This window comes from Zeus faber (assembly GCF_960531495.2).
Source record: "Zeus faber genome assembly, chromosome: 22".
NCBI lineage: Eukaryota > Metazoa > Chordata > Actinopteri > Zeiformes > Zeidae > Zeus > Zeus faber.
This window is the reverse complement of record NC_137209.1, coordinates 5,568,031-5,580,859: the sequence shown is the minus strand read 5'-3', so window position 1 is coordinate 5,580,859 and position 12,829 is coordinate 5,568,031. Positions and strand designations below refer to the sequence as shown.

The following is a 12,829-nucleotide window of genomic DNA, read 5'->3' as shown; positions in this document are numbered from 1 at the left end:
CTTTAGCCTTGACAACTTGCACAAGACTGCCCTCCATAGGACAGTTCAAGCCACCTTTATTTTAAGCCAGTTTAAGCCACCTTTATTTTTGTTATACGGTATGATATATGGTTGGATATTTACAAGTTAAGGAGCTCCTGAAAGAAAGGGAATATTGATATAAAGTACCCCGCCATTCTTAAAATGATCGACTCAAAGATATCAAACTGTGAGTTTATCTTCTGCGCAAGGAAATGTCATAGACTAGACACTTTGTGAAGAAACAACGAAAAAGAATGTTGCCGTGGATGTGTTGCAGTAGTACGGCTCAGCAGAGCTGCCATGCTCTTTCCCTCTCCCAGGTGGCCGTGTGACGGTGACAGGCAGCCATAGCCCTGGCTCCCTGTTCCCCGTGGGGGAGACGGTGGTGCGGTACACCGCCACAGATGCTGCGGGAAACAACCGCACGTGTGACCTCAGCGTTACTGTCCAAGGTACTGTAGAGGGCAGACAGGACTGTCGATGACACTATGACAGTGAACGGTCGCACGTCAGCTAATGAGGTCTTCAGCTGAAACTGAAACAAAAATGCATTTGCCTGGTTCATGCAGAAAAGCGTTGTGGTTTGTTTCTCCGGTATATTCTTCTGTTTATTAATATTGTACATGATAAACATATCTATTGTATGCATTGAGTGATGCTTTGAGTGTGGAATAGTACCCACAAGAAACTACCTACAATCCAGTGTGTGTTTGTCCGTCTGTCTGTCTGTCTGTCTGTCTGTCTGTCCGTCTGTCTATGTATCTGTCTCTGTGTGTGTGTGTGTGTGTGTGTGTGTGTGTGTGTGTGTGTGTGTGTGTGTGTGTGTGTTTGTGTGTGTGTGTGTGTGTGTGTGTGTGTATATGCTTACCTGCCCAATACCTTCGTTCCTAATGAAGATGTTCATGGTGTTTTTGTCTTATTTAGATTAGGTATAGCTCTTATTTAGATTATTTCAAAACACTTTCCACAGCCACTGCCTGTTTTTTCGCCGCCTAATGCACCTCACTAGTTACTCATGCGAGTTTCAGGTTTGCTTAAGTGTCGTTCGTCACTGCGCGCGCCACGTTCCCTCCTGACAGGCACTACCTGTGAGCAGCCCTACGTCCCCGTGAACGGTGAATTTGTCTGCTCCGAGGGGGAAACGCGGGTGAACTGCACACTTCGCTGTAAGGCCGGCTACAGCTTTGCGCAAGACGCCGTCCACAGCTACTTCTGTGCTTACAACGGTGTGTGGGAACCGCCCCACGCCCCAGACAGACCCGACTGCTCCCGTGAGTGAAACAGGCTTGTTTTCTTCTATTTGAATCTGCGCTATGTAACTTTTATATGGACCGACGCTAGCACATTTTTTCCAACATGAATTAAAAGTAAGTGTATGAACCAGAACACTAGACACTAGTGTTGTCAGGAATTTTGCAATGGAAATAAAATCTTCTTCACAATTATCACATTACATAATAATGAAAATAAATCATAACATTTGCAATCACACATTTTATATAATTTTTGTCTCTCTTTCAGTGAACCGTATCGCAAATAACGGTCTAAAGCCCTTTGAGATGCTGTTTAAGGCCTCGCGATGTGATGATGTGGACTTTCTCAAGTCATTTGCCGGCGAGTTCAATGCAAAACTAGGAGGCATGGTGAGCACGCACGCACACACACACACACACACACACACACACACACACACACACACACACACACACACACACACACACACACACACACACACACACACACACACACACACACACACACACACACACACACACATTAAACATTGAACTGAACTTTCCTACCTTCCCTCCAGCTCCCTAACCTCTGTAGCAGTGATGATGTAGCGTGTAAGCTTGAGGTGATGTCTCAAGGACACTGTCTGGAGTACAACTATGACTATGAGAATGGATTTGCTATAGGTAAGGGTATTCTATCTATCTATCTATCTATCTATCTATCTATCTATCTATCTATCTATCTATCTATCTATCTATCTATCTATCTATCTATCTATCTATCTATCTATCTATCTATCTATCTATCTATCTATCTATCTATCTATCTATCTATCTATGTCTGTCTGTCTGTCTGTCTGTCTATCTATCTATCTATCTATCTATCTATCTATCTATCTATCTATCTATCTATCTATCTATCTATCTATCTATCTATCTATGTCTGTCTGTCTGTCTATCTATCTATCTATCTATCTATCTATCTATCTATCTATCTATCTATCTATCTGATAGTACTACCCTCTCTTCTCCCTCAGGCCCCGGTGGTAGCAGTTGGGGTCCTCAGGGCAGTCAGGACTACACCTACTTTGACTCAGGCTATGCCACGGACAGCCGCCGCCTCCCGAGGCCTCAGGACAGGAGCTTGCAGACTCACCATCGCACCAAGAGGCACCGCAAGATCACCGGCCCAACCAGGGACCAGAAAATCCAGATTTTCTTCAACATCACAGGTAGGGTGATGCATTGCTACTATTAGAGATACAGTTACTGGGTTGAGGAAGAAGCGGTTGATACATATAATCTTGGCGGCGGACCCAGCCATCCAGCCACTAGCATATGGAGGAGCACATGCGTATCGCAAATAAAGTGCCTTAATAAAGTATGAAATATGTCATTTTTTTAGCAAAATAATCTTACGGATTACCACTTTCAAACTGATAATGTTTATGTCTATGATTATTGGCTTGATTGTCATTTGCTGTGGTCTCACTGACTCTAGTACTCAACTACACAATCAGGGAACCATTTGATGAACACAATGAGATGGTTCGTTTTTTATCCATCGCGTTATAGTCTACCTGTTCAGTTACTGGGTTTTAAAATGTTGGAGCAGCCCCTTAAGTTGTGCCCGTTCTCCCAGCAAGCATCCCTCTGCCCCTGTCGAGGAACGACTCAGTGGAGGTAGCCAATCAGAGAAGGCTCCTGCGGACCTTGGAGCAGCTGACCAATCGGCTGAAGCGAACATTGGCCAAGCAGCCGCTGTCCAGTTTTCACGTGTCCTCTGAGATGATTTTGGCCGATCCCAAATCTCTGGAGAGCAAGAAGGCCTCGCTGTACTGCAGACCGGGCTCTGTGCTCAAGGGCAGAATGTGTGGTGAGTGTGATGGTGGCTTATGGTGGCTATCATTTGGGATTTTAACACCAACCGTTGTTATGATGCGTCGTGCACAGAAAAAGATATAAGTATCACTACGTTCCCCTCATTGTCATCAGATTGTCAGGTTACAGTTGTTTTGCAAATCCTCATATTAATTACATCATATCTAGGAATAAAGTTGATGCTGAAGCAACATAAACCTAAAGTTTAACAATTCCTATTACTCTTATTCCTATTCCACATCTCATGGTAAGTAACCAATAGTCTGAATTGAGTCTATTGACTACACAGCATGTGTCTTGTTGCAGTCCAGTGCCCGGTGGGGACCTACTTCTCTCTGGAGTATAATGAGTGTGAGAGCTGCTGGGTGGGCTCCTACCAGGACCAGGAGGGTCAGCTGGAGTGTGCCGCCTGTCCCGAGGGAACGTCGACGGCTTACCTGCACTCGCGCACCGTGGTCGAGTGCAAAGGTGCAATAATCACAGACACACACACAGACCAAAAACGTACAGCTTTCGATATCTACAGAGATCTGAATTTGAAATCGATAGGCCTGTTTAATTCAATACACGCTGGATTGATATGTATGTGCGTGCAGGGCAGTGCGAGCCGGGCAGTCATTCGCTGAACGGGCTGGAGACGTGTGAGTCCTGCCCGCTAGGCCACTACCAGCCAGGGTTTGGCTCCAGAAAGTGTTTGGTCTGTCCAGACGAGACCTCCACCGTCACCAGAGGGGCACTGGACGAGGCGGAGTGTGGAGGTAAGACAGAGACACTCCTCCGCACTCACTGAATGAGCTGAACAACTGGATAGAAGATAGAACATTTTGTAGTTTAGTATTTTAGTATGGTAAATAAATAGAATTGAGCTGTCTTCATTTCACATTAACATAGAATATATGAGTGTTAATCTCGAATATTGATTCTTTAAGATCAATCTCCCATCCTCCTGTTTCTTGCCCCCTGCTCTTCTCTTTTCTCCTCCTCTCTCCCTACTCCCTCTTTCCTCCCTTCTCTCTTCCCCCTCCTCCAGTCCCCTGCTCGGCAGGTCATTTTTCCCGCACAGGCTTGGTGCCCTGCTACCCGTGTCCCAGAGACTACTACCAGCCTGAGCACGGACGCTCTTACTGCCTTTCCTGTCCCTTCTATGGAACCACCACCATCACTGGGGCAACCGCCATACAGCACTGCTCCAGTAAGTGTCATTCACATTTGGGTGCAAATCATCCAGATCAAGACCCAAAGGACACAACACTGTGCCTTGGACCCTCATTCGTTTTGGACTGCATCTTAATTGTGCTTTTCTAATTTGCGAACGACTCAAACGTTTTACAATATGTGCCTCACATTCACCCATACATTCATACATCGATGGCGGCGGAAACCGGAGGAGTTGCACTCCCAACTCACTCACTCATCTTCTAAGCAAATCCAAAATGAGATCCGGACAATTACATCTCAACTTGATACTATCATCCATCAAAAGACACAATTCCTTATGCAACGAAAGAGAGCAAATTATTTTGAATTCAATGACAAATCAGGTAAATTTCTTGCCAATCAATTGAAACGTGAAAGAGAAAAATCACTTATTACAGCCATCAAAGGTTCACAGGATAGAATAACTTACCCGCAAGACATCAATAACATATTTAGAGACTTTTATAATAAGCTATATAACTTAGATAATGAATCTAATACATCAAACATTCACTCATTCCCTCATGATATTGACCTCCCTATACCTTCGACAGAGCAGGCTACCACATTAGATCAACCGCTTACTCTTGAAGAATTCAGGAAAGTGCTCTTCTCTATGTCCAACAATAAATCACCTGGATCAGATGGCTACCCAGTGGAATTCTATAAACACTTCTGGCCACTTCTCTCCCCATTCTTTATCAGAATGGATACAGAGGTCAAGTCAACCTCCACCATGCCTCCGCACATGAATACTGCTCTCATTTCGGTTTTGCTCAAACCCAATAAGGACCCAACCCTCACCTTCAGTTATAGACCCATAAGCCTTATTAATTGCGACCTTAAGATTATTTGGAAAACACTAACCAGCAGAATTAAAAAAGTAATTCCATTTATAATTCACCCAGACCAAACAGGCTTTGTCAAGGGCAGACACTCATCCAGCAATATGCGTTGTTTATTCAGTCTGATCAGCATATCTCAAAGGAACAACTTTAATACTATTATTGACTCTTTGGATGCCGAAAAAGCATTTGACAGAGTTAATTGGACATATCTCTTTTCAATCCTCAACAAATTTGGCTTTGGAGAGTCATTCAATGGATCAGAATCCTCTACAACTCTCCATCTGCTTCTGTCATCAACAATGGTTACACTTCACAGCGTTTCACTCTACAATGCAGCACAAGACAAGGATGTCCGCTCTCCCCTTTACTATTCGCCATCTTTATTGAACCCCTCGCGGCGGCCATTCGTCAAAACAGTAATATTGTAGGCATGCACACAGGAAACTCAGTTTGTATGCCGACGATATCTTGTTGGACATACAGAACCCAATATCATCTGTGCCGGAGGTGTTCAATCTTATATCTACATTTTCAGCTATCTCAGACTATTTAATAAATTGTACTAAAACCACAGTTTTACCACTCAGTGGGGGGGACTGTAATGCTGCAAACCCAGAAACTTCACTTAACCATCACAATGGGCAATATTAGATACCTTGGTATTGATATCTCCACCAATCTATCAGATTTGTTTACCCTTAACTTCACTCCATTGCTCAAATCCATTGAAGAAGACCTCATTCGATGGAACAACCTACCCATCTCACTAATTGGTAGGATAGCAGCAGTGAAAATGAATATACTTCCAAAAATAAACTATGTATTTTCAATGACTCAAGTGCAACCAACAGTACATTGGTTTAATACTCTAGACTCAATAGTCAACAAATTCTGTTGGAAATACAAGAAATTAAGAATTAAACTAGCAACACCAGACTGTGGAGGTCAATTTATAATTAAATGGTTACAACCAGAGCAACAATTGGCCCATGGATGGCGAGACATTGAACAATCTGAATGTCAGGAGTTATCATTATCCGATCTCCCATTCCTTACTGAATCAATAAGGAAACATAATTGCTTTAAAAACCCATTTATCGCAACAACTCTGTCAGCCTGGTGGAAATTCCTCAAACTCTGGTCACACTCCATCTCCAAACAAATTCACGCCAATCTGGCACAACCCAGATTTCCTGGTTAAAAACAGACCAATAATCTTTAGGTCTTGGAAAAGACAAGGAATTACTCATCTGGAACACATTTTTGAAAACAATTTGCTTATATCCTTCCCAACCTTAACCCAAAGGTATAATATCAGTGGCCACGGCTTCCTTCAATTCCTTCAATTACAGCAGTCTCTAAAATTTAAAATAAAATTGACGAACAACATCCTACAACCACCTCAAATGATTGAACATCTCACTCATATCGGTCCCTTGAAAAATCCCTTTTCCAGAATAAACAAACTTTTATTAAAAACAGGTGACCTTTTATCTTTACCTGCAATGAAATGGGAAAGAGACCTTGCTGTCCCCACCGATATCAACCCGTGGCAACAACACCTTTTCTAAGATCTTGCACAGAGCCTATATCACAGAACACAAAATGTTCAAAATGGGTTTTGTGGATGAAACATTTGCTCTCACTGTTCCCTTGATACCAGAGATGACTACTTCCATGCCTTCTGGCTCTGCCCACCTATCCTAGCCTTCTGGACCAACATCACCAAGAAGCTTTCAACCCTTCTGGGTCGCAGCATTCCATTCTCCCCGTCTATATGTCTCCTCGGTGATCTCTCCTCAGTTGACCCACCACTGAAACACCACCAACCCATTTTGATCGCCTTAACAATTGCCAAGAAAGCAATATTACTATTATTGGAAAAAGAGAGATAATCTCACCACATCCCAATGGTTGCAGTTATTAATAGAATACATCTCAATGGAAAAAACTATTAGCAATATCCCAAAACAATGTTGATTCATTTAATGAAATATGGGCAACTTTTATCACTGACATAACTCCATCATTTAATACTTGAGTCTTCCTAAGTCGGTGCAATGTCGTGGTGCTTTGAGGCATGTGGGGGCCCTCCTGGTCTGCCGGGGCTCTGTGGTTGGGTGGACCACAGAGCATTTTGTGTAAATGTTGTTTGTTTCTATGTTTATTTGTCTCACCGTGGTGATTCTCCCCCTCTTGGGGGATCAGTTGTTTATAGACCCAAACATGATAGATAGTTCTCCAAAGAGGGGGGTTGGTGGTGGTTCTCTATAACCAGGGGCCGTGCTCAAGTCATCCTACAGGTCGTCCACAGGACAGAGTTATTGCAGCAGTTCTTGATGATTTAAGAAATTAATAAAGAGTAGCATTGCAGGTTGAGAACTTGAACGCCACTTGCAGACTAACTCTGTCCTGGATGCAATGGCATTCAAATACTCTGTGTTGTATGCCCAGCATGCTGACAGCACAGGTTTAAAAAGAAAAAAAGAAAGAAAAGGAAACCGTGTAAGGCACACACCTGCCCTTCGAGAGCAATTAGGAGTTCCGTGTCTCACTCCCTGCGCTAACTCATGTGCCACGCCCCCCCTTGCGGTTTTGAATTGTGGGGCTCCCGTTTCAGAGGAGCTTATTTATTTTTTGTGTAAGATGTAATTTGAACGATTTGTACATAAGTCTTGATGTTTTTTTATCAAGCTGTGAGAAATGTATTACCGATTGAAGAGGCAGTTGGTTATATGTATTACACCAAACAAAAGCATTAAGGTGCTAGAGAAAGCAAAGTGATGAAGCAAAGTAATGAAAATGTGTGTGAATTTCACTTCATTTTCAAAAACACAACTGAGTGGGTGTGGAGACTGGACAGAAAAGTGACGACTCTGATCCATAAAGGAAATGTATTGATCAGACTCCTATCTGAGTGGGGAACCTGTTGGAAGGCGCTTGATTGTCCTTCGGATTTCAATTGCGACCCCAATTTACCACTGCTGTTCTCCAGGCACAGCGGTAGGAACATGCCCGCTGGAGCCAGTCTTGAACAGAATATGTGAAGCCGTTCAGTGTCATTCCTCATAGAATTCTCACTCTCCATTACAATCGTTTGACAGCTTTCCACCGGCTTATTCCCTAATTCTCTCCGATTATTCCAATTCCGTGGTTTTTGACCCATTCTATGACAGCTCAGCCCAACTGGAAAAAGGGCTTTCTGCATGAGCATTTTGGAATAAAAGAAAAACTAATAAGAAGTAAATTGGGCTACTGGGGAATGGAAATGAATGTGCCTGACGACGTAAAGAGTGGGAATGCTCAGAGGCAAGCACGATGACGCCAAGTTGGAATGGGGATGCAGGTTTCCGATCACTTGGATGGTAACCACCTTCTAGTTTGGTAGCAAGTGGAAATATCCTTGCGGTGTGCCTCCCTACGTTCTCTGCTAACATTGTCTTTGCCGTCTCTGGTAGGTTTCGGCTCCAGTTTTCTGCCTAAGGAGGAGAGTGTAACTTCAGCACCAGAGCCAGAGGCTAGTGAGGACTACCAAGCCAGCAGTCAGGTTAGTCTGGATCTGCTCTGGACCTCTTTTCCTGGGTTAAATTCAGCAAATCTTAGCCCCTGAAAGACATGAAATACAATTTTGAAGTTATGAGGTCTTAATTTCAACACAAGGATTTTGTCGGATTTTATTCATCTACATATATTTTTTGTTAAAATTATAAATAAAGTCGCGTTCTTCTGCATCAGAGTCAGCATTTCTGATATTACCAACCCAACTCACTTTGTAACATGTCATACTCACCTGCAGAGAGAAATCCAAGAACATCCTTGCACAAAGTTATATGGAAATGGAAACAAAGTAATGGTTATATTTATTACAGTTCCTAACTGTCCTTGCCATCCGACCAAAAAGATTCCTTCACTGAGTGTGAATTGTGATCCCACTTGGATTGAATGTCCCTGCAGGTGTTCCACGAGTGCTTCCTCAACCCCTGTCAGAACAGAGGTACCTGTGAGGAGGTGGGGGCTGGTTACGTCTGCACCTGTATGCCAGGGTTCACAGGTAAACTGCCCCGCCCGTCCCTTACGTCTTCTCTAAAGCACTTTCTATGTCTTAGAGAGGAACGCATTTCATTTCCGTCACCACTCGCTCTATCCCCCATTAGGGGCCAAGTGTGAGAGTGACATAGATGAGTGTGACTCTGGTCCATGCCAGAACGGAGGCCTTTGCAAGGATGGCATGGGGGACTTCCTGTGTGACTGCAGGCCTGGATTTGTAGGTACGAAAACTTTTTTTACAGGCAGTGTTCATACAAAGCTCTTGAAACCTCTCGGCCTCTGTGGTTTGGGAACTGGGTCAAAAAGGGACCGTAAAAGTCTGCGACTTCGAGTTTTGCGAAGCAGTTGGCCTCGCGTCATTTGACATGTTGTTAATTATTGTGAAGAATAGTTTTAAAATATGACAGCCACCTTGCCAAACCATTGTGGCCACGTCCATATTCAATACTGACCAAAATCCTTAAGTCTGACCAACAAATGAATGTCTGGAAAAAGCCCCGATTTTGACATGGAAAATATGTTGGAACCCTGGATGCGGTTATAGACTGTACTCTAAACTGTATTCAATTGAATTATAACACAAACCCCGGACTAATGTAATAAAAGATGTAATCTTTACTCTACGTAGGCCAAGATGAGCACATCTGTTTAAATTGAGCGGTTTCCAACTCTCTGCAGTACACGTTGCAGCATAGTGTAGTTAGTTAATAAGCAATGGCAGAAGCACCAAGACTGGAAAATTGGGCTTGAGGCCATAAGGTCATTGGCTTAAAATCCCTAAACTGTCCAAGTTCAGTGGAAGTGGGGATGGTTCTTGTCATTTACCTCACTCTACACTTAACTTCTCTCCCGGAGGCCTCGCAATTGACACGTAAACCTCGAGTAAATCACTGAGATGGAGGTTTCAATCCATTTGATGTTGATTTAATGGATTTAATACTATTCACGTGCCCTTCTAATTCTCTAATTTTCTTTGGATAAATAACTTACACTCATCGAAGGCTATAGGTGCGTACTAGACATATATAGGATCCATGTGGATTGTATATAAATGTATGACTAATAAAATGAGAAATCAAAATATTGTTGAAACTATAACAGATGAATGCTGTTAAGGTTCAGAAAATACACATTATGCACATAAACCTGATGTTGTCCTCTTTACACCAGGCTCCCTGTGTGAGGTAGAGGTGAACGAGTGTGTTTCCTCCCCCTGCCTGAATGAGGGGATGTGTGTCGACGGTGTCAACGGGTTCACCTGCAGCTGTGCCGATGGATTCACAGGTTAGATACAGCCTGACAGTGTGACACATTTTCCCTGTTAGACCCTTCAGGGCATGACTGTTTAGTCTCATGATATGAATTAAGCATTTATGGGGGCCAGAATTCACTCCCCCCGCTTCCCACGAAAGCCAACTGCAGTAACTATTTTCTTTTTGTGTACGGAAAAAATGATGCTCTCACTCGGCCAGAGCTGGGTGGCGGTGGGGACAGGGTTGAATGGTTTGCTTGACCTACTCAGGAACAAAAGATCCCAGAAATCCAACTAGCAGTAACTGCTCTATGGATCCATTTTCAATAGTTCATGCAGCAGTCACCTTTTAACACAATAAGCTCTTGGTCATCATATGATTAACATGTGATGTGTTTTAAGCACGAGTCAGAGGCGTGCGTAACATTCCTCCTTTGTTTTGTTATTATTTTGTATGACTTCTCCGTTCCTAACTATCGCTATTGCCAGCTGGTGCCACTCTAAGTCTCCTCCCAAATGTACCTTCACAAAGCAATCAAGTTATTGTAAATCTGAAGCAGCTAAAACCGTAATTTTTACTCATCGATGATTTTTATCATTGATTAGTTTTATCATAATTATTATTATTTTTTTTCGTCTTTCAAACAAAGGAAGGCAAATTACGTTACTTTTGATCAATTCAAATTCTACAACAACCTTTTGGCTTCATTCACATTTCGGACTTTGAGCATTGCCCCGTTTGCTCATTTCATTCATTATTCTATCAACAACAGGCTGGCCTCCAAACGTATTTGTTTGCTTGGACATTAACGCAAACTCCGGTCCACACCTCAAACAACCTGCGCCGTGAAACTGTGATACTTCATCGTCTTTCTCCAGGCCCCCGGTGTGAATTGGAGATAAACGAATGTCTCTCGAATCCGTGTCTGAACGGCGGGGCCTGTGAGGACCTGATGGCGGGCTACTCCTGCACCTGCTCCGTCGGCTTCTCAGGGGAGAATTGTGAGGTGGATGTCGACGAGTGCTACAGCTCCCCGTGTCTGAACGGAGCCTTGTGTCTGGATGCCGTCAATAGTTTCAGGTAAGAAGCAGCCGGATGCAATCGGCTGTCAAACATGTGACTTCATAAGTCTTTATAACAAGAGGCCGTCGATATCCCGATTGTCCCGACGCTGACCTCCACAAGCACTATAGTACTTCTGAATTGAGTGAATGTGACAACGCCCGCAGGTGCCAGTGTGTGGCAGGCTACCGCGGGTGGCTCTGCGAGGTGGATGTGGACGAGTGCGACCCCAACCCCTGCGTGAACGGGGCCAGCTGTCTGGACGGCCGCGGGTCCTTCACCTGCCGCTGCCTCCCTGGGTTCAATGGAACCAGGTGTGAGACAGGTACTATAGGAGGGTAACACATCATAAACTGGGGGGAGAGAAACATTGAATCGTAACATTTCACAGATGTCCCACATTTGGGTTCAGTTGTAGCCGAGTCGAGAGCGTTGTGAAACAGCCGAAATACCAAGCAAGCAACCACAAATGTTTTTTGACTCCGGGGTTAAACAGGAACAATGTTAAGAACAAAATGACAAGGCAAATGTCTGTAGAGATACAGTTGAGTAGAAAGTACACTGGCTCGGACGCTGTTGCGGATTATTATGAGGGGCTGAATGCATAAACTCACCGCTGGGATTCATTGCCATTGCGACCCAACAGAAATGTCCTCCGCCTTCAACCTGGACTTTGAGGTGTCAGGGATCCACGGTTACGTGATGATGGACGGAGTGATGCCTGCTCTGACGGAGATCACCTGCACCTTCTGGATGAGGTCGTCGGACACCACCAATTACGGCACCCCTGTCTCCTACGCCGTGGAGGGCAGCGACAACGCCTTCCTCCTCATCGACTACAACGGGTGAGCGAAAGGGGGCCCAGCCCAAATGAATATGGACTCGCATGCGAGTTTCCTCTTTCCTGCACTACAAAATACAGTATGCACAACAGCTGATTCGCTCTCTTCAAAATCCAGGGCTTCCTTCAAACCGCTTCATTCACTCCTCATTACTCATTCTGCTCTACCTCTCTTCCTCCCTCCCCCTCTTCCACCACAGCTGGGTGCTGTACGTCAATGGGAAGGAGCGGATCACAGACTGCCCCGCGGTGAACACGGGCCACTGGTACCACATCGGCGTGTCGTGGCGCAGCTGGGACGGGGACTGGAGGATTTACATCAACGGGAAGCCCTCGGACGGAGGCAAAGGCCTGTCTGTCGGCACCACCATCCCAGGTGTAGTGCTATCCTCATCCCGGCTGCCTTTGTGCCTTTTAGACCACTGGTAGTGATTAAAGACAAGT

At 44.3% G+C, this 12,829-nt stretch overlaps 1 protein-coding gene across 4 annotated transcripts in view; it reads left to right on the top strand.

Annotated features, from left to right (window-relative positions):
- svep1 (sushi, von Willebrand factor type A, EGF and pentraxin domain containing 1) overlaps positions 1-12,829 on the top strand; it is a 94,736-nt gene that overhangs the window by 59,366 nt on the left and 22,541 nt on the right. For all 4 annotated transcript variants that reach the window (XM_080023256.1, XM_080023255.1, XM_080023254.1 and 1 more), the window contains exons 11-27: positions 342-473; positions 1,101-1,292; positions 1,543-1,664; positions 1,835-1,940; positions 2,294-2,488; positions 2,899-3,132; positions 3,444-3,605; positions 3,734-3,895; positions 4,168-4,329; positions 8,641-8,729; positions 9,137-9,233; positions 9,337-9,450; positions 10,400-10,513; positions 11,361-11,562; positions 11,712-11,869; positions 12,191-12,389; positions 12,586-12,761. In XM_080023256.1, the coding sequence (XP_079879382.1) occupies positions 342-473; positions 1,101-1,292; positions 1,543-1,664; positions 1,835-1,940; positions 2,294-2,488; positions 2,899-3,132; positions 3,444-3,605; positions 3,734-3,895; positions 4,168-4,329; positions 8,641-8,729; positions 9,137-9,233; positions 9,337-9,450; positions 10,400-10,513; positions 11,361-11,562; positions 11,712-11,869; positions 12,191-12,389; positions 12,586-12,761 (2,616 nt within the window). The remainder of the gene's footprint in view (positions 1-341; positions 474-1,100; positions 1,293-1,542; positions 1,665-1,834; positions 1,941-2,293; positions 2,489-2,898; positions 3,133-3,443; positions 3,606-3,733; positions 3,896-4,167; positions 4,330-8,640; positions 8,730-9,136; positions 9,234-9,336; positions 9,451-10,399; positions 10,514-11,360; positions 11,563-11,711; positions 11,870-12,190; positions 12,390-12,585; positions 12,762-12,829) is intronic.